Genomic DNA, 25,915 nt, shown 5'->3' with positions numbered 1-25,915 from the left:
ACGACATAGCAGAATATTAGCGGTGAGCTGCTTTTACTTCTAAAATGTAAGGATTTTGCACTGCAGTTGGACAAGGCTACTGGGAGTAACAAAGACACCCATTTGATACGCTATGTAAGATGTATTAATAAAAACACTTTTTTTGAACATATTTTATTCTGTAAACAAATCAAAAGATGTACTACAACAGGCTAAGATCTGTTTAATATTTTAGATAACTTTATGAGTCGGTATGACATTGACTGGCAAGAATGTGTTGGAATAGAGGAAATGAAATGAAATATTTCTTTATTTGAGGCAAAATGTAAGAAATATTTCATTTCATTTTCTCTATTTCATCATTACATCATTTTCTCTAGAGAAGCAGTGGACGCTGAACATCTCAGTAGGAACTGCACAATACACTTAAGATTGTGACCGATGCAAGTAATTGCAAAATTTATTTCTATTAAAAATATTTCTAAAAAGGTGAAGTTTTTTGAAGAAATGTCCAAAATCGTGGATCTGACCATTTGTGTGTTTTATTCTACAGTAGCTTTTGTTGGTTGTTCCTTGGCAGCTCCATTTCTGAGGTACTTGAGCTTAAACACAATGTATATGCTTACCTGAAGGATAAAAACCATGCCAGTGCCAACAAATTTATTGATAGGCTAAAAACTTTTTTTTTGATAGGTGAAGCTATCTTTTGTTACTGATACGTTTGTAAAATTGAAAATACTAAACAAATTATTGCTAGGAAAAAACACAAATATCTAAAAACCTTCAGACGGAGTGGAAGGTTTTAAAAATAAATTCGATCATTGGAAGGCTATAATGGCTAAAGGTGATTGCACAGGATATCCTGCCTTGAAGAAAATGATTTAACTGTGAAAGACGAACTCAATAATGTGTTTTTGCAATATCTTTCCAAACTGAAAGTATATTTTGATGAATACCTCCCTATCAACGATGTCAACTCTATAAATTCCATCATCAAATCCATTTAATGAATAAGTGGCCACCTCTACACTTACACGTTGAAAAGAGTGAACAACTGATTGATATCCAAATAGATATTTCATCAAAGACTGGATTCAAAACAAAGTCCTTGCTAGATGTTTGCTCACATGTACTAAATTTGTGGAAATCAAACAGCCGTGGCGAGTAGTGTTGTGAAAAGAAGGCTTTTTCCTGTAACCTTCATGTGACTCACCAGTTGCTCTACTCAACACAGTCTCTGAACCCATGTATATATCCTTGATTCTAGAGTAGAATGCTTAGGTTTAAAATTTAAAATATTTAAATCGTCCATTTCCCACTTTAGTATTGTCTAATTTTGCATATAAGTGGTATTGACGGCAGTATATCGAGAAGTACTTATTAACACACAACTGGTTTGTCTGCAGATCACAGAGGACTCTAACGAAGAAGGAGGAGGAGGTATGAGGCCACTGGTGACAACTCAATTTACAGAGTGGTGTTGTAAACACTTTTCCCAGCCATCGTCTGCTAGTACAGATAGCGCAGAGGACTTTGAGAGTCCTCGCTTCTACCAGAGAGAATACAGGTTAGTATTGTTTATAATAGTTAATCAATCAGTCTTTTACCTAAAGTTTCAGCTATTTGCAGATTAAGTAGAGTTGGGAATGTTCTTGGTATCTTGGCCTTTATAGTAACAAGTTTGTGGAATTGATTTCTAAATGGAGATTACTTCCCAACTATAAATTTCCAAATTATAAGTACCCTCCTACCCCTTCTTCGTGATGTGTCATTAGAAAGAGGATATTAAAGTTCCCTTGGCAGAATGAACAATGTGATTGTGTGTTAAGTTCCGAAAGAGCTGATGCCCTGGCCAATAGACTTATTATCCAATATGATAGGGCCTCGGCCGTTCTGTGATATTTTTTGGTGTAAATCCTTAGGGGCTGCCTCAAAGAGAGTTCTCATTGAATGTGAGAGAAGGTGGAGACTGCATCTGGGTTTGAGGATGAGTAGATTAGTCCTGCAGTCCCCTTCACCCAGGGTAACGTCTGATCTTCTCTCTTTAGGTAGATCGGTGTCTTCTCAGTTTGCAGGTCTAATTAAACGACATGGTCACCTGAGGAAGCATCCTCACAGAGTTGGCATTCTCTTGGCATGCTTTGTAGATTGTGTGACGGGTAGGAGAAAACTGCTGGACACCTACTCTTTGATTGTCCTGCAATAGCAAGGGATCGCTATGCCATTTTTAGTAGTATGGACAAGGTTAATGAATTTCCCCAGGAGGACCTGATTGGTTGTTTTCAGCGGTTTGTAGAATTGCTGAAACTGTAAACTGGCTGGCCTCATGGTATACTTTTGGGGTGCCCAAAGGCCCTTGAGGCTTAAGTGCATGGCAATAGATTGCTCCATAGAAGAAGAACTCATGGGTGCATGTACATAAATATAGAACATTTGAACTGCAAGTGAAATATTATGATTTATAAAACTACGATAATTTGTTAATTATAATATCTATTTGTGGTTTTGAAATACAAAAAACATGTCTTAAGGATCGGTACATTATGGTAGTTAATTTTTAACTCCTAATAGACGTGCTATAATGCATTAACAAAGAATAGATGAATTGTATGTCATATTTTTGTATAAAATCGTGATATTTCCTACTTTTTGTAATTGCCTAAACTTTCCATCTATAGCTTTAATCATACGATGATAATGTTTATACAACAAAAAATACAAATAAACACTTCCATATCACTTCGTAATGCCATGTTTACACGATGTTAACTGAAGGTCAAGCAAGTCTAAAGTCTTGAATAGGTTAACGTGGTTTTATTTGTGGAGAAGTTTAGGGGTATCAATATTCTTCTCCCTTTTAATCTCAAAAGATTTCAGATCAATACAGGGTCTACTAAGATTCAGAAGTTATATGAATCTCTACTTCCACATAGTTATAATACATCTTAATTTTGTCTTCTTGTTAAAATTATTTCATAAATTGCCTTCTAGGAAAAATATAAGAGTGTAATAACATTTAACAAGAAATTATTATTATTACAATAAAGATCACTTCCACCAGGTATCTGGAGAACACAAAACTGCGCAATGCCGCACGAGAGGAGTGTGCAAGACTGGCGAAGGGTCGGATCGACAACCAGATGTTCACTGTAAAACTGACACAGCCACCTGGTGTGCTCTTCTTCCATCCCTATCTGCCCCACCTCGCCGTTACAGTAAAGGATTGCTTTAGGTAAGTTTCTCTTATTGATCAAATAAAACAACACACAGGGGAGGGAACTTCATTGTGTTTGGGTCAAGACCTTTTATGTCCTGTGTCTGAAAACTATCTCTAAATATTTCAGACTACCTTCATATCTTTAGAGTGGTGTTTTAAGTGATATTTAAATATTTTTATAGATTATTCTGATACTAATATATTTTAAAATTAATTGGTTTTATTACTTTGAATAAAGTAGTCAAATTATAATTTCCTTGTCAGATATTCTTGTTGATCAGTTGATGATTAGTAACATTGCGGATCTCAGTAAATTTGATTGTCAAATATGTTTGAACGATTCTCGATTCCAAATCTTTCTTTCTTGAAGATTTTTGATATTCGGTTTTGATACATCACTATTTTCAATGGATTCCCAATATATATTCAAAATAATTAATTCAGTGACCTATAAACAAGACAAATTTTACGAAACAGAACAAATTTGTAATTACAATATAATTAAATATAACAACAATAATAAAAAATTATCAAAGAGAAGCAAAACAGTAATGAACTGGAGAAACATGTATACAGTGATTCTTATAGTAAAGATTATGATAATTATGAAACAAATATAACACAATAGTAAAGATTAAGATAATTAGGAAACAAATATAACACAATAGTAAAGATATAACGAAGAGTTTTCTGGCTAATGTTCAAGAGAGAGAGAATATGGTTAAAGCGGATAGGAAGAGCCTGACATTCTTCATGTACGCTTCGATAGATTGACGTAAAGTGATATTATTTGTTTAGCTAAGGATTATATTCTGCTCATGAGTATTTCAATCTGTAAAGTTCTTGTGTTGTTAAATGTTTTTTAATGGAATTTAATTGTTTCTGTCTTTAGGATAATTTTACATTTCAGAAAAAATTGGCTCAGTTTACATTATGTTTGTACAGTACACCAAATTTTGACCCTGTGACATCCAGCATGTCTGGTAACAAGCCTGGTGACCCAGGCTAAACAATAAAACTAACTGTAAGCTTTGCAAGAATCAAGAATTGTTATTGTATTTAAACACATTGTCCAATTGACAAAGTCAGATTTGCAATTAACATTTTCTTAATATAATTATAAATTACATTAAGCAAGGAATGCCACACGGATAGTCTTGATCACTTGACTGCAACAAGTCTGCGTTGGCCCGAGGAGAGTGATGGGGCTCTGATTCCCCCTACAATGACCTTCTTCTCGCTTACATGCTTTTAAATTCTTCATGTTTAGAAATAGTAACCTTAGTGTGAGAGGATATAAATCATATGCATTCTACATTATAGAATGGTTGATTTTTTTCTTAAATAAATTTGTATTTATACCCTTTTGAATTGTTTTATTATACTTTTACTAATATACCACAAAAACTAAAAATATTCAGTGCATTAGTTTAGTTTTAAAGTTTCAAATAGAATAAACGTTTTTTGTATCATAAATTAATAACATTTTTTGAGATCAGCTTCAGCATAGTACTCAACAATTTCATAATTATGAATACTTCATAAAAACTTAACTTCAACAGCAGTTGTGTATTTGCTATTAATAAGTTAAATTCTTTGTATTGCCCCGTCGCCATATTAGGCTGGATATAGGAGGTTTTAATCCTGTATACATTTTATGAAAAGATTTAACTTTTACTTTGAGGTTTGGTAGCAATAATTTCTTGCACAGAATGAAGTACGTATGATTGTTGTCCATAGTGTATGGGACTACCAGAGCAATTCCAAGCTGTGTCATTGGCGGGTGGACCGCTGTGGAGGTGGAGGAGGCTCACTGGCCCGCCACCCCACCAGGATCACTGCATTGGAATGTGTAAATGCCCATGACTCTGAAAGCTTACTGGTGACGGGCTCGGAGGACGGGACTGTGAGACTCTGGGCCAACTATAACAGTGGTGGTGAGCAGTTTTTATTATTATTATAAAAAGTTATAAGACACATTTGAATTGTTAGTATCAAATTTGTTACTTGTATTTTAAAGATAACAGATACTTGAAAATTAATCATGCTTTATATTCTTAATAGAAACATAAATGTAGAGTACCTCTAAGCCTAGTTGTGGAACTACTCTTTTTCTCTTTGTTTGATTTATGATTTATCAATTGACATCAAAATTGTAAATGAAAATGTCATTTGTATATGTCTGTTCCACCTGAAACAATCTATAACTGATAATATCTCCGGTCCATTTAAATCGTAATAACAAAAATATTGAATCGTAATTTTGCAGGAAGTAACAGAGAGCCCCAACTTGTGACCGCTTGGCAAGCACTGCCGGAAGGTTCCGTGTCTTCTGGGCGCAATACCATCAGCTCCAGTGAGTACATGAAATGAGTATCAATTACTTATCACATTGTAACACTTTGAACTTTCCAAGCAGACTATACAGGGAGTATGTACAAATTTGTGTATGTTATTTTTTCCATATTAAAATGTATGAATGATAATAATTGAGACTGAAATTTAAATTGATCTCTGTTTAGATCCAACGTGTAGATGCTATCTTAAAGAGCCTGGTAGTATACTAGTTTATCACACGTTCTTCATTAGCGATTCTGGTTTAAGGAGAAGAGATCTTCCGTGGTTGGTAATATCACTTTCGAGACTATCATAGCAATGACTTTTTAAAAGAAAGAGACACGTCAGTGGTTACACTTTATGCTAAGGAAAATCTCCATACAGAGAATACTTATCTGGCTCTTGACCCCAAAAGCTCTAAGTTGACTTTATTGTTTTTTTTTTTTTATTTACAATAAACCTTTGAATACAGACACTGGTTAAACTGTTAAAATTTGTAAATAAATAACGTTTATCTCTATTAGCCAAGGCTCATTTTCGGTCTGAGCTCTGAGTGTAATTTTTGCAGCATAAATATCTGCAAATTGAATATTGTTGTGCCCAAACAATAACATTTCTATAAATGGGTACATAGTATATAATTTGTGAAGTTTCAATATTCATTTTTCCATAGTACAATCTTTTTAATTTAAAAATTCACTTGGTTTTCTTTTTAGCTATTTAATCAAATAATGTGAAATTTCCCGTTCAAACCAGATTCTGTTTTAATTCACTGAAAGCTGTCGGCCAAACAACTCTCCTCAACAGCTTCTGTCACTAAAACTGAAATTTAAACACAAGCAAACAAAAGTTTAATCAATGAATCAATTTCTTTATTGTCATATCTCCTTTACAAAAATACTTTACAATATCCAACACAAGTATTAAAGACTACAGTACACAAATAACATTAACCATTATATATATATATATATATATATATATATATATATATATATATATATATATATTAACCCTTATAACGTCAGTATATCTTTTCACAACTTCCAGCAAACGGCACAATATATAAAAAAAAAAAATTTTAATGTGTAAAGTTCATTTTTATTTTTACTTTCTATAATTATGGTAAGTATAAAAAAGTAAAAATTTTAAAATTATAAAGTCACTGTACTCAGGATCGTCAATGTTACGAGACATGTTATTTATCACTAATAATGAACACGGTACTTTGGAATTATACCGACCACACCCAGACATGAATCGTTATTTGACATTTTGCTTCTACTGATTACTAGATTAGCGTAGAACAATATTTCGTCAATATAAAACAGGAATTGTCTTATCGCAAACCCCTCCCCATCCTCAGACAGACGTCAAAGTCGAGCGGTCTAGTAGATAACGTGATTGCAGAGTCTCGCCGCCCATTCAGATGATGCATGGCTTTGTTGTACTTCCGTGTTTTACCTCTACATTTCTCCAAACACAAAAATTCAATAAAAACAAATATGATCAAACTAAAACTAAACTCTTTATTGAAAAAATCAATCAAACTTGTTTTTATTCTTAATCATAATCCGCCACCCAAAATGCGAGTGCCATGCCTTCTCGCTGATGTCAACGAAAGAAAAACATCCCTCGAGATAGTACCTATCAGTAAAATATCAAATTCTAGAGGATCTGATCAGAAATATAAATTGAATTGTAATGGAAAGGCAATTATGTACCGCGCAAATCATGTGATGCCGCGTGGCCTGTCGTAATCGGGATTCTCGAGAAAGATAAGATAACAGCGACAACAATACCGATCACAATGCCTGGAAATGCTTGTAAGTTTGTAATTTTGTAATTAAAGAGTTGTTTTTTTCGTTCTATCATGTTTGTTTAGCTATAAATTTATATTTTTGTGTTCTTCATACTGGTGTGGTCGGTAGAATCCCAAAGTACCTGAACACTAAATAGGTGACACTAAACACTAAAATGACACTAAAAACATTAAATGAATACTAAAACTAAGATATCAATACTTTTAACAAATAAATAAAAACCATATAAACAGAAAACACGACGAAGGAAACCGACTCAGCGATGGTTAGACACGCACTACCTGAAGCCAAACTGCAAACAAAAGCGCGCGCGCTGTACGGCGTCTGTGCCGTGAGGCGGGGAGAGTGTCTAGACACCGCGTCTATTGTTTCAAACAATGTAACGCGACAGCTATATTTTGACGCTTGACATAGGTCAATAACCCACACACATGGTTGACGCATACCGTTAGTGACATTGATCGGATTTAAAAGGAACTTAAATTTGCTATAGACGCAGTTTTGTGTCGATGCGCCGTACCGCGTCTTTGCCGTTTGGAGATAGTTTGTCTATGCGCCATACGGCGTCTGTGACGTTATAAGGGTTAATATGAATTTTAAAAATTCAATTACAAAATCAAAAGCACTAATAGTAAGACACTTAGACATATTTTAAAATTTTTTCTTGTATGTTTTCATGTTCAATATCTCTATATTTTGGGAAGTTTATTGAATAATTTGATTTTCAAGCATGTATGGTTCTTAGCTCACTTTTTTAATCTTACGATATATGCAACACTGAATCTTTGGCATGACTTGTTTAGTAATTATGTACATCATTAAAGCATATAAATACTGTAGTATTTTCTCTCACATACATTAAATTTTCTGACAACTTTTCCATTTTAGTGCTTTCCAGTAGCAAGCTATAAAACCCAGTTACTAAGTTTATGCTAGAAAGTGAGAATGTAATGAAAATTAAATAATAAACACAGACAAGTCATAATTAAGAATTTTGTCAAGCTCTTCCTTCCTGGCCACACTCCGGCCCATATACTAACAGACAGAGATGACACATTTTGAATAACTATGTACAGAGCATATGGATCCCTTGTCAGGTTCTGTGCTGTCGTTTTAATTGAAACTACTTCGACTTGGTTATTACTATTTTAAGTCATCTATTAACATCTCAATACAACAAATTTTTAAACATGTTGTGCAATGTGAATATTTAAGGCATGTTTCTAACATTTAAAACACTACAAATATAATTTTACTTCTAACATAATACAATATTAAGAAAAAACTAACTATTGTATTTTTATTTGAGTGGCCCAATAAATTTGTCTCGCTGTATTTCTTCTTCCCCTCAACTCTTCTTAAGTAATGGAAAGCACTAGAAAAAGTTTGGAAAGCTATAAACTTTTATTCGTTACAAGCAAATGTTATAAGTGTTATACTCCGAATTTATATTAAAAATATTTTAAAATGTTTGTGGTCACAGCAGGAGGAGGGGACAAGGGACTGGTGATGGCGTGGCACCAGAAGTCGCAGATGTTGGCTGTTGGGGGAGACTCACGCATCATTCGCTTGTGGGATGCAGAGCGTGAACTGCGTGTCTGTGACCTCTCAAGTGGTGCAGATTACGCAGCAACCTGCCTCGACTGTGACCAGAGTGGTGAGTGATCACACCTAGTTTGTATCTTGTTGGCATGTATCCCAAATGGAATTTGAACAACTGAACATATAAAAATATCTTGGGAGTGGCTTGTTGCATAATTTATTTTAATTATTACCACTCCTCTGAGAAGAACCTATTATTTTATATCTCATTATTTTCAATATAAGTTTTTAAATAAAACTACATTTTTTACAGTTTAGTCTCAAACTTGTTTTGGTAACAATCTTACAAATAAAATTTCCACTTTTTGAATATTATTTTGTTTAGTTTGGTCACCGTAGAAAACATTCCTTTTTTTATAAATTTGAAGACATTTTCCTGTTTAGATATTCATTAAAAGAAATATATTGTATATTGATCGTAAGAATATGGTCCGAAGAAATTTCACATAAATCAAGAAAGATCTTGTATTTATGACAGTAAATTCATTTATAATTATATGTGGTGTGTATCTATATTATAAAAAAATTTCTTGATTTTGTTGTTGTTGTGAATTTTGGTGTCTAAAACTATTATTTTATATACATGTGGTATCAATAAAATACTCTTACATTCTAGAAGTCCGTGTTGTGTATTTGAAAATTATTTAACTATAGGACTCTGCCAGTATCAGAAGACTATAATACAGGATGTAGTGCTATCGCCACCACCAGTCGGCTGAGCGCTTGCTATTCTCATTGAATAAAGCTGAGCGGTTGGACAGGTCTTGTGATGCCATAGTATCAGGACTCTGGCCTGTATTATGGACTGGCCTTGGCTCTGCCCCATGGGAATTAACTTAATATCAGCTGATTGGTTATATCAATGAAATGTCATTTAAAAAATTATATTGTGCTTTGTTTAATAAATGTTTTTAAAGAATATTAAAAGTAGTTTTTGTAAAAATATTTTATACTGTAGGTAGACTGCATTATTGAATTAAAAATTGTTATAGATTTAAATTTAATGAAAAAACTATGTAAGGTACTGTAAATTCCATTGGCTATCAATGACATATATTGTACGTTATCAGTCAGCATCGGCATAATTACCTGCCGGTCACGCTAAGTTTGTATTCTTGGAGTTGAAAAATATTTCTGATAAAGATTATTTTAGCATTTGTCTATACTATTTTATCAAAGTTCTGTTAAAATGTAACACGTTAGATTTTGAAGCTGGTAGACTTAGCACTTAGACTGGAGGAATAATAACGCAGGGAACAGTTACTAACGTAGCTCTAACAAACACTAATGAATAATTGTTCACTGCTTGACTATAATTTGAGGAAACAAGCAAGTGCATCGAGTCCTGAGCATTGCAAATGGAATTATAAAGTAATGCACCTGATATAATGTACAAATTTTTTGGTGGCAGAGAAAACCATCAAAAGACAGTAGGTCCTTTGGCGCTGATGAGAGATAGTATATTGGTAATCCTAGACTATATGAAGGTACAAGAGCGGTTTGATAAGTCAGTGATTTTCTGAATACAACAAATTATTTTCACCAAATAAACATTTTATTTTTTAACCCTTTGAACCCCAGACCAAAATATTGATGGTGGGAAAAACGTACCAAAACCATTTGACCTAAGAACTACAGAGAATCCCCTGAGCAGAAACAGCTGTATTGCATACTGTTCATAAAAAATTAATATTTTTGCTATTTTTCATGCTATTGTCTTGTATTACACACCAAAATGTCCAGAATGAAATTGTGTACACAGAAAAAGTTTAGTCTGAAGTATAAAAAATTGTTTAACAACATTAAAATAACTTTAAAATATATGTTTATAGATTTTTAGGTAAAAAAATAGATTTTAAGATTTTTTAATTCAAAAATAAGAAAAATTTTTAGTATGGGCACCCACATTTTATTTTTCTAAATTTAGTTTTATGTATGTACAAAAACAATTATATTGATATCTCTAAAGATAAAGATTTTGCAACCGCGATCTCACTGAGACCGGTTGGTCATTGTCCGGAGTAGGCCTAGCGGCGGCGTTACCGCGAGAAGTAGATAGCTGACTAAATGGCATTTCTTTGTCATCTGAGTCCGAGATAGTTGGCCTATAGGTAGGATCAACATCAGTGTCATCACTGAAAATTTATGAGATGTCAGACCAATCGTCATCTGATAGGTCAACATCCAGTTGTCTGTCCAATTCACTCGGGTGATTTACAATGTTGTCACCCATTGTTCTCAGAACTAATTATTACTATAAGATAAAAACTAAAGAAAAAGTGACTAAAAACAGTCCTCAATTACAACATTTAACTCAATTCACACGCACAAAGACAATATACGTAACATTAGACCGCTTTGTAAACAAATACAGCTGTAGCAACAAAGTAATATATTTTTTTTGAGCATAGATGTTATTTTAAATACACTATATTACTAACAAAAAAATTTGTATTTTACTAAAATACTCATAAATACGTATTAATACTCGTAAAATAAGTATTTTACGGTTTCAAATAAATATGTATTAAACGCATATATCATGGCGACGATATTACGTCGCCCGGGGAGTCTTGCATCTTCATTGGCGACGATTGTATCGTCGCCGCGGGGAACTTTGCATATTTTCTCGGCGACGATATTTCGTCGCCTGGGGTTCAAAGGGTTAATACCTTTTAGCTTGATACATTTAGTCAACCATTTTTCTAATTTGTTTATTCGCTCCAAATAATGTGTTTTCTCAAGGCTTTCAAAATAGGCATTTGTTTCAGTAATGACTTCTTCATTTGACCCAAATCTCCTTTCACCCAGCCATTTCTTAGGTTTGGAAACAGAAAATGGTCATGAGACTACATCTGGAGAATATGCTGGATGGGGTAGCGTTCGTAGCCCAATTCATGGATTTTTGACTTCACAACTAGACAAGTGTGCACACATGCATTGTCTTTATAGAACAACACTTTCTTCTTCGCTAAATGCATCCATTTTGGCTTCAAATCAATGTCAAATCTGTCCAAAAGCTCTGAATAATATTCGCCAGTGATCCTTTTATTTTTCTCATGGTAATCAATGTAAAAACACCCTGGACAAAAACTGTGGCCATGACCTTGTTGGCTGACAGACTCACCTTTGCCTTCTTAGATTCACGTTCACCCCGAGCTACCCACTGTTTCAATTGTTCTTGATCTCTGGCGTGTTGTGATCGATGCATGTTACGTTCACAGTTACAAAACGACGCCAACTTGTCCGGATTATGGCTGAACATCACTAAACTCTCTTTCGAAGTGGTCACACGGTTTTTCCATTTTCGTGAAAATTCAAGAGGTTGTCTGCTCTGAACGGCTATCTCACACCAACTGTATGACGCAGCTTGCTCAAAATTAGAAACACTGTCCACTGATAGATTACAGTTAACTGCAGCACTGTTGTATTTAAAGTTACTGCACGGGAAATTCAAAAAGTCACTGACTTATCAAACGACCCTCTGTAAAATGATGATATATTGAACAGATATTGGAAAACAAGGACATACACTGCATTATATCAGATTTAGAGATATTAATACTTTCTTGAACGAATACTGACAGAACAAAGGCAGTAAGCCGCTGGCATATGAATCCTTTTAAGGAATGGATCTAATCATAATATGATATACCTATGTAATATTTGGATTTCTGTTGCTGTTTTTTTTTTTTTTTTTTTTTTTTCCTGGGGCGGCCTACTGCCACGCACTTAAGCCTCAAGGGCCTTTTGCGCACCCCGGAAACACCATGAGGACTACCAGTCTACAACTTCAGCAGTTCAACAAACCGCCGAAAACAACCTATCAAGTCCTCCTGGGAAAACTCGCCACCCCCTGTTCAAGCTACCAAAGATAGCATACCGCTCTCTTGCTATTGCTGGGCAATCAAAGAGCAGGTGCTCAGCAGTCTCCTCCTGCTCATTACACCTTCCACAGAGCGGATCCTCCTGAAGGATACCAACTCTGTGTAGATGCTTCTTCAGGTGACCATGCCCCGTAATGAGACCAATGACCCTTGGAAGACATTGATCTGTTTAATGAGAGAAGGTCCGAGGCCACCTTGGAGGAAGGTGACTGTAATACCATTCTACTCACTCTCAAAACCCGGATGCAACCTCCACCTTCTCCCATGCTCCGCGCGAATCCATTTCGAGACAACCCTAGAGGATTCACACCTTGGAACACCGCAGAATGGTTGAGGGCCCGTCATAAACTGTTGCTGAGCCCTGGTTGGCCAGGGCATCAGCTCTTTCGTTCCCAGGAATCCCCTCATGACCAGGAACCCAACAAAATGGTTACATTGTTGATTCCTGGCAAGGGAGGAAACGGTCTGATAGCAATCCCCAAACCAGTTTGGATTTGATTGCGCAAGAATCCAGCGCATCAGCGCTGCCTGACTGTCCGTGAAAATGTTAATCGTCTTGCCCCTATATCGCAGACGAAGATTCTCAACGAACACATTCCATAATGGCTGCGACCTCCGCTTGAAAGACTGTCGGATACGGACCCATAGGAACCACCAGCTCCCTACATGGTCTCACTCCCAGAATTCCAGCACCTGTTGCCGCTTTTTGTTTTAGAGCCGTCTGTGTACCATTCGAGCTCCGCTGGTGGAAGAGGTTGCTTCCCCTCTGACCAATCATCCCTTGAGGGCAAAATAATCCTAAAGGGTTTTGTCAAAGGAAAACTTTTGTGGCATCTGATCAGAGATCATATGCAAAACATCCTCCTGTATCAGAGTGCCAATTCTGCAGTGCCCACCGCTGCAGCCCGACCAGAATATCCCGTCTGCTGAAGACAGTAGGCACTCTTCCTGGCCATAGCTCGAATGACAATGTCCAGGGGGGCGAGATTATAGACAACAGTCCAGAGCCGCGCCTGGCGCACTAGGAAAGGCCCCTGTGATAGCGAGGCCGGCCATCCTTTGGATACCTGCCAGACGTGCTACCACCGTCTTGGCTTCCGTTTTTGGCCACCATACGACAGCTCCGTACATTAGTGCAGGTCTGACCACGGAAAATATAAAGCCAGTACAAGAGCCTCGGCTTCAGTCCCAGGGCCCACCTATCACACGACGTCTGCATTGCATTAGAGATCACTTACCCCTGGCAATGACCCTTTCTTAGATGAGGTCCCCAGTTTAGAACCCTATCTAGGATCACGCCCAGGTACTTGACCTCAGGCTTCAGCTCAACGGGTGAGCCTTTAAATAGAAAAGGACCAATGCCCTCCATCTGTCGCCTCCTGGTAAAGGCAACCACGGCAGCCTTGGTGGGGTTGACGGTGAGGCCAACCTTATCACACCAGTTTTTCCCACCATGTTCAGAGCAGCATTGGTCAGTTCCGTGATTGTTTGTGTTGAAAACTTTGCCACTCACAAGAATCACAATATCATCTGCGTACCCTTGTGCAAAGACAACCGCTGCTATTCAAAGAATTTAGCAGTCATCCACAACCAGGTTCCACAGAAGAGGAGGAGAGGACGCCGCCCTGCGGACAGCCCCTCGTAGCCTTCGCACTAAACACTTGCTCCCATGAGGGTTGAAACAACAACCCTGTCCGTGAGCAAGGCCCCTATCCAGTCACACACCTGACCATCAACGCCACGTCCCGAGACCGCATTGATAATCGCTCAGTTAATGTAGTAATGTAAACACCTTGATCGTCCTTGAGACTACCAAGCGGCGAGATGGGATTCTTTGCCAATAGCTTTTGCAGCCTTGCACTGCCCTGCACACTGTCAATATCGGTGCAGAGCTTTCTTCCAGGCTAACCTCTTAGCCGTACGAACCTTGCGGTTGTTACAGTGCAAGAGCCTCATGGTAGGTGTCCCAAGTGCCCCAAGTTTTGGCTCTCCTGAATAGAGCCCTGACCCTCTTCCTCAAAGAGGCCAATTCAGAGCTCCACCAGGCTACCTGTAGATCTGTTTTTGTTAATAATCGGGCAGCTGAGATCGAAGAGGAGCCGACAATCGCAGAAGTTTAGACAGACCGTCAGCAGATTCGTCAAGCTGCGCCGCGCTGTGAATCCGTTTTCCCATTAGTGGAATCAGAATCCAGCCGTTTGCCCTGAGGTTTTCCTTGTATGATACCCAGTTTGTGTTCCTCGGATTCCTATACTGAACTTTTTCCAGCATCTGTTCACCGATCTTAAAACAGATGTGAGCATGATCAGAGAGGGAAGGCTCGTCAGACACATGCCAGCCATGCATCCGACCAGCCATACCCTCCGACATCATGGTTCACATCTAGCACCTCCCTTCTTGTCCTCGTGCGAAACGTGGGCACATTTCCCACATTTGCAATCATTAGACTACGGGACATTATGTATTCTAGAAGTAACTTACCTCTGTTATTGGTGTTGGTGCTGCCCCACGCCTCGTTGTGCGAGTTGGCGTCGCATCCCACCACCAGTTCCGCTCCACTCCACTCCTCCCAACATGGTTCCACCAAGGCAGCCAGTTCCCTGGAGGCGTGGACTCCGCATCATCATACGGTAGATATGATGATTGCAACTAGCAGGGCTCGTCCAGTACCAGCCACCATCAGCCTGACTGTGGCGAGATCCCTGCAACAAAATTCCAGAATAGGAATGCTGTCCACCTTGTTGCTTGCAACAATACATGTCCTGGCATTTTTCAACCTGGGCACTAACTATTTTCACCCCTGTCATTGAAAGCCCTGATATTTTTCCCTTGCTGATCCAAGGTTCCTGTATCAGAGCCACGTGGAAATCTTCCGACAGGAAGCGTCTGCAGAATACAGCCGAGGCAGCCTTATTGTGCTGCAGGTTGATCTGAAGAACCTTGATCCCCATGATCAACCACCCCACCCCGCGCCCTCAGCTGGACCTGCTCCACACCAATGAACACCCTCCAGCCCCTCCCCTTAAGAGTGGTTGAAGATTGTTCATCCATTAAAATTACAAGAGTTCTGGAATCTCCCGTGTGGACATCTCCAACAACCCTCCAGTCCCGACACAGAGATCCCAGCATTCTGTTTGTTAATGGCCTTGAGAAATGGTCGCAGAGTCCTTCTCGGCCATGGGACCATCAACCCTTTGGAAGACCTTGGTAGATCTTATGAGGTCTTTGTAGTCCCCACAGATCACCCCTATTCCCCCAGGGCCACCGATCCCCAGCCCCGGAGCCAGACCCCCGCAGCCAATCCTTGGTCTCGTCACTGACACAGAGCATGACGAGAGCCCCCCTTTCCGGGAAAAACACCTTTTGAACTGCAGGCACACACCCTCTGCTGAGAGTACCTCGTCGAGAATGCGCCCCCGAAGTTCCATAGCCTCCTCCTCCTGAGAGGCGCCTCTCAGGAAAGTTCGCAGGGACCAAGACTAGCTTATGTCCCGTCAGAACTTCCCTGAATGTTTTCTCCCAACCCCTCCTCCGTTGAGGGATTGGTACTCGTCGCATGCGCTGCTTGCTCAGGAGGTGCGGTCGGGCGCCTCTTCGGCAGGGGTTTTTTTTCCGCCGAAGAACCGCCCCGAGCGCCCTCTCTTCCCAATAGGAGTAAAGACCGCACCTGCAGTTGCCTCCGGTGCTGCCTCCCTCTGTTTTTTCATCTTTCTTCTTTCATTGGCCGACATCTTGCCCGTTTGCCTCCTCCATTGACTGTCCGGCCTTTTTCTGCTCCATCGCCCAACGCTTGCGCAGTTTAAAGGGGAGCTTAAGGTTGTAGTCCATTACACATGCTCCAGTGTCTGTGTCCATGGACTCAACCCTTCCGCTAGCATCATCGAGTACTACATCGCCGTCGATGGTGGGTAGCGCTAGAAGAACAGGCAGATACATCCAAGGCCTGGGTGCCGGATGCAACTGCCCGTTGCAGTTCTTCCAGATCTAAATCTGTTGGTGTTTTATGTTTTTTGTTAAAAGACTCCATAAAAGGTCCCACGAGTACCGAGGAAAATAACGGTCCACCCAGCCAGAGCCCCGCATGACCAGGTAAGGCTATTTACGCTTGGGGAGGCGCCCAACCCCCAAGGGCTCCGTTTACGACGCACAACCCCTGCGCCATGCATCCCTTAGGCACGGGTCGCTTCACACCGTGGGGATTGGGGTGCCCTCAGTCAAAAAAACAAGTTTTTTGTGTGTGGTGCGACCCGGACTGGCACCACTACTGCGCGGCGCCGAGGGCCGTCACCGCGCAGAGTGCACACTCGAGACCACTACCTAGATCCTGGGGTTTTGTTGACAGCAGGGCCACCTCATGCAGGACGCTAAGTAGCGTTTATCCGAGCCCAACCATTGGTTAGATGGTTGGATTCGGATCCCCTTCGGTCTTGAGCGACACCTTGGCGGTGTGCCGCCCCTGGAGAGGTACTTTCCCAGTTCATTTGGGATTCACCCGAACTAAGGTCAGCCGTCTCCTAGACCTCTGTTGCTGTTACAAAAAGGGTACTGTTTACAATGAAAAGTAAATGCATGACAATTTTTTCCAATTACTGAAAAAATAAGTACAAACTAAATACGCTTACTTTTTTCATAGGATTCCATTGTATTAAACTATAAATTTAATTTTGTATGAATACTGAAATAATGTTTATCTTTAAAAAAATATATGTTTACTTCCATTTCAAAATCATTATGGCTCTATTTTATACTACATTAGTGTTTCCCAAACTTTTTGAACTCAAGGCTCCCTTTTGGTTTGTACGAGGACGTTATAGGAATATTCTATTTAATGGCATACCAAACCCTCTTAAGCATTTGTAACTCAAAGATATTCCAATCTCCTCATCATGCAGAAAATGACAAATTGACAAATGAAATTCCCCTATAGTCTAAAAAAATCGTTGCAAGGACTTTTCCACCAGAGAGACTAGTTTTGGCTTTCACAGGGCTGTAAGGCTTGTCCTTGGGCATCGATCATGATTTTCGTTTTCAAACTGTTCTCGTCCACCTTTAAATTCTCTTGCCCACATAAACACGATTCTGAGACAGCAAACTGTCCCCAAACTGTGCCCACAAACGAGTTAGAATTTCAGATGGTTTAAAACCTTCTTTAGTTAAAAGCTTTATGATAATCTGTTGTGCAACAGACGAAGAGACTTCTTGCTCGATCATGGCTGTACAGATGGCAATGCCGAAATGAACACTAATCTGTTGTGCAACAGACGAAGAGACTTCTTGCTCAATCATGTCTGTACAGATGGCAATGCCGAAATGAACACTAATCTGTTGTGCAACAGACGAAGAAACTTCTTGCTCGGTCATGTCTGTACAGATGGCAATGCCGAAATGAACACTAATCTGTTGTGCAACAGACGAAGAGACTTCTTGCTCGGTCATGGCTGTACAGATGGCAATGCCGAAATGAACACTAATCTGTTGTGCAACAGACGAAGAGACTTCTTGCTCGGTCATGGCTGTACAGATGGCAATGCCGAAATGAACACTAATCATAACGGTTCCCCCACTCCTCTTAAACCAAACATCTACTCCACACAGCATTATCTAGTTAGGACCTGCATTTTAAGAAAAATAGCAAAGTTACCGTTCATATTTTGATTTATTCTTGTACATTGATTAATCTCAACTCTTTTTTGTAGCGGGCTCACTGTTGGCTGCCGGCTATGCGGATGGAGCTGTGAGACTCTACGATCGGCGGCTGCCACCCAATGAAGCCAAAGTCTACACCTACCGAGAACACGCACAGGGCGTGACCTATGTAAATCTGCGTGGTGATAGTGGCTCACTTCTCCTTAGCGGAAGGTCTTTTACACAATTATATTTATAAATCTTTACATGCATATGTTTGATAACTTTTTCAAATATCGAAATTGATTGCTTATCCTCAATTAATTTTAATTTAATTCAATTTTAATTTAATTTTGTCACCTCAAGTTGGATGGCTCTATAAAAATGTAATTTGTATGAACATGCATATTTTGCTTACCAAGAGAGGACATAAAATACAACTTTCTTTTAACATTAATAATTCATAATTTTCTTAACACGTTCACTGCTAATACCAAAACTATAAAATTTACTGGGAGCTAAAATGTTTGTGTTTTTCTTACTGAATAGTGATGTAAATCCTTAGTTTGGTTAAATATATGCATTTCACCACTCCATTTCATATATAAGTGACGTCAAGATTTACAGCCCAATTCTGGGCCGGCCGCTCCCGGCGCAAAATTGAATTCATCAAACCGACCGAAAAACTCTATAATACAAATTAAAAACAGTTTTTATGGTTTATCACTACTGAAAAAAATATTTAGTATATATGTACAACCCCTCCCACCACCCTTTTTGTCTTATTTAAAAACTTTTGTGGAAATCATCGAAGGACACTATGTATGAGAATAATATGTAGAATACTTTTTTCTTTGGGCAGGCACAGCACACATACACGGTCCTTTTGCTGATCTTGTTTTTGGCGCAAACACCACAATAATACAGTATTATATATATACAGGGTGAGTCCAAAAAATCCCGGGTCGGTTAAAATATTTTGCTCAATTTAAAAATACCAAGCTAACAAAACCTTACACAACAGTTATCTGGACATAAAAATCTAACTATATCACATATTCAGTGATCCGCTACTCTCTCTCAGGGTGGCGGCCCGCTAGGAGTTCAGAAGAAAATCTTAAACCCTTTTAACCGTCATTGGAAAAAATTTGACCTGATCTTAAAGGATAAACGTTTCAATTTTTTCACATTTCCAATGTGTAAAGTTAAATTTTAATTTTTTCGTTTCTTCTGTATGTCAAAATAGAGTTGCGGCTCTGTACTCACTACTAATAAAGACCTTTTATTTTGATATGCATATCGACCCTTATGCTTACAATTTTAACCATTTCCAGCAGTTATGACGGCGGAATCCCGCGGAGGGCCACTACAAGCTCAAAACGTTATTTTGCCGTGGATTCCGCGATTTTATGCATTCCCTTTAATTTTTTCTTACTGCTATTAAGTTGAATATTTGCTGCTAGATGGTTCTAAGTAGTCCATCGCGACATACAGACGGGTTTAGCCCTGCCTGGAATTCCTGTTACAATGGGAGAGGCAACTTTGCTTCTAAATTGGCCAAACACTGGTCTAGCGTGGCGTGGCCCTGCGCCTTTCACAAAGTCCATCTGAGCCGGAGCATTTCCGCCCGTCAAGGGCATCTAGTCAGTTTAAGTGATGAAAGCGTCCGGTTAACACTGCATATGAATATTTCGGGTTTACGCTAAATTTTCTGTTTGTGTCCTATTTTCATTTTTTAAAGTAAATTAATTACAGTATTATATACAGCAGATTCCAGTATCTATTTAGTGTTTTTTAGCTATTATTTCTTGTGAATGTGGCCGAATCCAGACGAATTCCAGAATTTTTAATAGTTTGGTCATTCTGAGCAAATTACTTGTCAACCCCTAATTTTTTAATAATTTTACTAAGGTCATAAAAAGGGATGTTATCAGAAAGTCCAAGAAACATAATTCAAAAGCCCACCGCTAAGGCTGTCCTACAGGTTGTCAGAGCGATAAGAAGCGTTCGAAAGTCCACCGCGATAACAGTGGCTTGCGGGATACGCGAGAATGACAGTTGTGACAATAAGCCCAGCTAACCAAATAAAACACTCTTTGTCTACTTTTGTAATTTTTCTAAATTTTAAATTGGTTTGGTAAATATAGTATAACTATGTATATCTATAAAACTGTGTTTTCATTCCCCTACTTACGAATTAATGATAAAAAATATTAGTGACAACTACACTGCTGATACTACGATATTCTCAAAAGTTAAAAATATAGCCTAGGAAATCCAACAAAAGGGCTAAAAAATTTGTATTCACCGTTAAAATAACTCCTATTTTGAACATACAGAAACGAAAATATATATTTAAAACTTTACACATATGGAAATGTTAATAAAAATTGTACACGTTTATCTAAGGATCAGTCAAATTTTTTCATGACGCTTAAAAGGGTTAAGATTTCTTCTGACTCCTAGCGGGCCGGCCGTCCCCCCTGAGGAAGTAGCGGATACACTGAATATGTGCATATAAGTAGATTTTTATGTCCACAGTAACTTTGTGTAAAGGGTTTTGGAGCACTATTTTTAAATATCTGGAAAAATATTTAACCCGACCCGGAACTTTTTGGCCTCCATAACTCTAACCATCTTTTGAACAACTGACATTTTTGACTCGGTTATTTATCCGATTGAGGTCGGGTTTGGGCTCTGTACTCTACCTAATAAAGAACCTTTTAATTTGGATATGCATCATTCAACCTATGCTTACATTTTAAAAGATGTTTCTCTGACTCCTGAAGCGGGCTCGCCGCCCCTGAGGATGTAGCGGTATCACTGAATATGTGATTAAAAATAGATTTTTATGTCCAGTAACTTTGTGTAAGGTTTTGTAGCTCTATTTTAAATATTTGGAAAAATAATTAAACCGGACCGGGACCTTTTCGGACCCAAACTCTAGCCATCCTTTGAACGGCTGTCCCATTTTTAACTTCGGTTATCCGTTTGAGGTCGGTTTTGGCGGCTCTGTACTCTACTAATAAAGACCATTTATTTGATATGCATATCGACCTATGCTTACATTTAAGATTTTCTTCTGACAAAGTCCTCGCGTGCCGCCCCCCTGAAGGATGTAGCGGATCACTGAATATGTGATAAAAATACGATTTTTAGTGTCAGTAACATGTGTAAAGCTTTTGTAGCTCTATTTTAAATATTTGGAAAAATATTTAACCGACCCGGGACTCTGTTTGACCCAAAACTCTAGCCATCTTTTGAGAACGGCTGTCATTTATTGAACGTCGGGTTAATCCATTTGAATTCGGGTTTGCGGCTCTGTAACTCTACTAATAAAGACCATTTTATTTTGATATGCATATCGACCTAAGCTTAAATTTAAGATTTTCTATCTGGACTCTTAGCCGGGCCGCCCCCCTGAGGAAGTAGCGGATCACTGAATATGTGATATACGTAGATTTTTTAATGGTCCGAGTAACTTATGTGTAAGGTTTATGGAGCACTATTTTAAATATCCTGGAAAAATAATTTAACCGTACCCTAGAGACTTTTTTATGGACTCCAAACTCTAGCCATCTTTGACTTGAACGGCTTTTTTGTGGGGTCATTTTTTTGAGACTCGGTTATCCATTTGAAAGTCCGGGTTCTGCGGGCTCTGTACTCTACTAATAAAGACCTTTTTATTTGATATGCAATATTCGACCCTAATCGTACATTTTAAGATTTTCTTCTTCTAACCTCTTTAGCGGGCCGCCCCCCTGAGGATGTAGCGGAATCACTGAATATGTGATAAAAATAGAATTTTTTATGTCCATGATAACTTTGTGTAAAGCTTTTGTAGCTCTATTTTTTAAATATTTTGGAAAAGATATGTTAAAAAAACCCGACCCGGCCGGGACTTTTTTGACCCAAACTCTCAAGCCCATCATTTGAACGGCGGCTGTCATTTTTGACTGAACGTTTTGATCCATTTGAAGTCGGGTTTGCGGCCTCTGTACTCTACTAATAAAGACCTTTTAATTTGGATATGCATATCGACCTATAGCTTAGCCATTTAAGATTTTCTTCGTGACTCTTAGCGGGCCGCCCGCCTGAGGGAAGTAGCGATCACTGAATATGTGTATAGTATATATTTTTATATGTCCAGTAAACTTTGTGTAAGGATTGTAGCTCTATTTTCAAATATCTGGAAAAAAATAATTTAACCGAACGAACCCGAGACTTTTTTGAGACCCAAACTCTAGCCATCCTTGAACGCTGACATTTTTTGACAGATCATATCCATTTTGAGAGTCCGTGTTTAGCACGGCTCTGTACTTCTAACTAATAAAGACCTATTATTTGATATGAGCATATCGACCTATGCTTACATTTAAGATTTTCTTCTTGACTCCTCGCGGGCCCGCCCCCCCTCTGAGGATGTAGCGGATCACTGAATATGTGATAAAAATAAGATTTTTTATGTCCAGTAAACTTTGGTGTCAGCTTTTTGTAGCTCTATTTTAAATATTTGGACAAAGATATTTAAACCAACCGACCCCTGTGACTTTTTGGACCCAAACTTCTAGCCATCTATTTTTTTTTTTTTTGGGAAAAACAGCGTGTCATTTTTGACTCGCGGTTTAATCGCATTTGAAGTCGGCGTTTGCCGGCTCTGTACTCTACTAAAAAAGACCTTTTATTTTGATATGCATATCGACCATTATGCTTACATTTTAAGATTTTCTTCTGACTCTTAAGCGGGCCGCCACCCCTGAGGAAAGGTAGCGGATCACTGAATAATGTGAATATAGTAGAATTTTATATGTCCAGTAAAAATTTGTGTAAGGTTTTAGTAGCTCTATTTTAATATCTGGAAAAATATTTACAACCGACCGAACCCGGAACTTTTTGGCCCCAAACTCTAGCCATCTTTGAAACAACTGTCATTTTTGACTCGGTTAATCCGTTGAAGGTCCGGTTTGGTGCTCCTGTTAACTCTACTAATAAAGACTTTTTATTTGATGATGCATATCAACCTATGCTTACATTTAAGAAGCTTTTTCTTTCTGACTCCTAGCGGGCCGCCGCCCTGAAGGAAGAAGCGGATCCACTGAATATGTGATATAGTAGAGTTTTATGTCCAGTAACTTTTGTAAAGTTTTTGTAGGCTCTATTTTAAATATTTTGGAAAAAAATATTAACCGACCCGGGACATTTTTGGACAACCCTGATATATAAAACCTAACAACTACAAATAGATTGTCACTGTTACATAAACATTATGACAGTAACAAAATATACAATGTAATTTAAACAAAATATGATAACTTGAAACTGATATCATCCAAGTATTTTAAGAAGACGAGCACCACACATGAACAGCGATAAATGTACTCCAGTCAAGAGCTGAGCTCACCCAGAGGGCAAATATGCAGACAGTCATAGTGGCACGAGATCGGGCGGGCCTTTTGGTGCTACAGTCACAGGGGGGCCAAAATCAGACCAGCCGCACTGAACGTGTTAAGCAGATGTCTGTAGAAGGAGTATCTAGAAAATCTTAAATATATGCTTAAATAAATGATCTAAATTTTTAAAAGTAATTTAACATGAAAAAAACTGTGATGGAAATATAGGCCCAACTCTTTGTGAACAACGATCTGAAACAAAAATCTATCAGTTTCCAGCTCCAGTTCTTTTTCAATTAATCTGTAGAATTGAAAACCGATTTTAGAAACAAACATAGGACTAATGTAGAATGTTCATATGCATAACAATTAAGAATATAAGTAAAATTGTGATTAATAAAAATATCTGTGAAGAAGTTATGTGGCACCATTCCATGGCAGTTGCTTTGATTCAGGTAAGATGTTTCATATCCTGTGACAGGTTTGATTTAACATATCCCATTCTTCAAAGGAACTGCCAAGCGTTTGCCTGAGTTAATAAGTATACAAGAACAGCCCTTACATAAAATACATCGCTCATGAACAGTTAAACTATTCTGAACATAAACATATTTTCCATTTAAAGCATTTTAAATTTACTGTAATTTTTTATTTGTCTTACCTACAAAGTAAAGTTGTTGCCAAATGAAATTTATTATATGATTTCTTTGAAACCAATAACTGTTTGTTTTTACAGTGGAGCAGGAGACGTTCGTGTAATTGACACACGCAAACACTCAACTGCAGTCTCCTGTCAGACGTCCCAGGGGATGACATCGATGGCAGCACATCGGCTGGCAGACATATTTGCAAGGTAAGTCTGAGAGGTAATTTTAATTAACCTTGGTATAAAACTTTAAAATCTTGATTGTAGATTTAAAAATATTTCATATATTTATTATTGTTACTATGAGCCTTAAAAAAATCATCTTATATGTTGGTCTGTTTCCCTGTTAAAATTCATTCTTAATTTTTTAGACAAAACTCACAGACAAGAGTTACTACACAGGATAAAGCAGAGGAGATACAATCTATGTATCTTGTTCCAGATGTCAAACTATAATTGCTTTTCTGATTAACAAGAGTCTGTTTATAGTAGGGGAGCCCGGGATGCTAAATTTGCAGTGACTAAAGCGTCATGGGGGCCTATAGGATTGTGAAGATTAAGTCTCAAAACGAAAAACGTTTATGTTAAGTTTTTTATTTCAGTGTTAAGGAAAGCGTGGACAAATTTTCAAAAATGTAAAAAAAAACATTCACATGGAAATACTTGAGCGCGTCAGACATTCATAATGTATACGCGCTATGTCTTTCTGATAACCGAGCGATATTAATCTGACGAGTAATTAGTGGACGGTGGCCATAAAAAGGGATAGAAAAAAGAAGAGCAAAAAAAGTTATTTGAGCATGTCAGATATTCAGAGGGAATGTTAAGTAAACTCAAAAAAGTATCCTATTTAAATGACTGACGATTTGGACGTGATCGAAAGTCATGACAGATTTGTAAAAATGTAAAAAAAAATGCGGTCTTGAAATACTCGAGCGTGTCAGATATTTATACAGGCGGTTCAGTTTGATGTCCTGACCGTTTTAAATGATAATCTGACAATAATGTGGAGGAATATTGTTCATCTGACCATTTGAAAAAAATATTTGTTTGTTTTTTTCACACGTTTCTTTTCCACAAAATACATTTCACACTTATATCACTCATTATTGTAATGTATATAAAACTCATTGCATTAAACAATCAAACAAATAAATAAAAATGTTCTACTTCTACAAAAACACGTTGTTATTGTGATCAGCTGAGATGGCATTATGGCGGCAGATAGTAGTGTGCGGATGGTGCGAGAGAGTGAAAGACACAGAAAGAATGAGAAGGAAAGAGAGGCGCGGAGTGGGAAATATACAGTTCTCAGCGGCTGTATTATTTATGGTTTTAGCTACCTCACCCCATGAAAATCGTCAGATTATATTTTTTCCGTAAGTAATCCTTAAAAGATTTCCTTCAAA

At 38.0% G+C, this 25,915-nt stretch overlaps 1 protein-coding gene across 6 annotated transcripts in view; it reads left to right on the top strand.

The window, feature by feature from the left end:
- The window catches only part of LOC124356170 (regulatory-associated protein of mTOR), a 98,843-nt gene that overhangs the window by 58,844 nt on the left and 14,084 nt on the right, over positions 1-25,915 (top strand). For 5 of the 6 annotated variants that reach the window (XR_006921826.1, XM_046807338.1, XM_046807336.1 and 2 more), the window contains 7 exons: positions 1,386-1,546; positions 3,041-3,211; positions 4,937-5,133; positions 5,466-5,552; positions 8,840-9,013; positions 18,542-18,704; positions 24,597-24,713. Coding sequence is in view for 5 of the 6 variants with exons in the window: in XM_046807338.1 (XP_046663294.1) it covers positions 1,386-1,546; positions 3,041-3,211; positions 4,937-5,133; positions 5,466-5,552; positions 8,840-9,013; positions 18,542-18,704; positions 24,597-24,713 (1,070 nt within the window). In the remaining variant the exon portion in view is untranslated. The remainder of the gene's footprint in view (positions 1-1,385; positions 1,547-3,040; positions 3,212-4,936; positions 5,134-5,465; positions 5,553-8,839; positions 9,014-18,541; positions 18,705-24,596; positions 24,714-25,915) is intronic. The other variant, XM_046807337.1, reaches the window with a different exon arrangement.

This window comes from Homalodisca vitripennis, chromosome 2 (genome assembly GCF_021130785.1).
Source record: "Homalodisca vitripennis isolate AUS2020 chromosome 2, UT_GWSS_2.1, whole genome shotgun sequence".
Lineage (NCBI taxonomy): Eukaryota > Metazoa > Arthropoda > Insecta > Hemiptera > Cicadellidae > Homalodisca > Homalodisca vitripennis.
The sequence above is the reverse complement of the archived record's forward strand: the minus strand, read 5'-3'. Positions and strand labels throughout refer to the sequence as shown.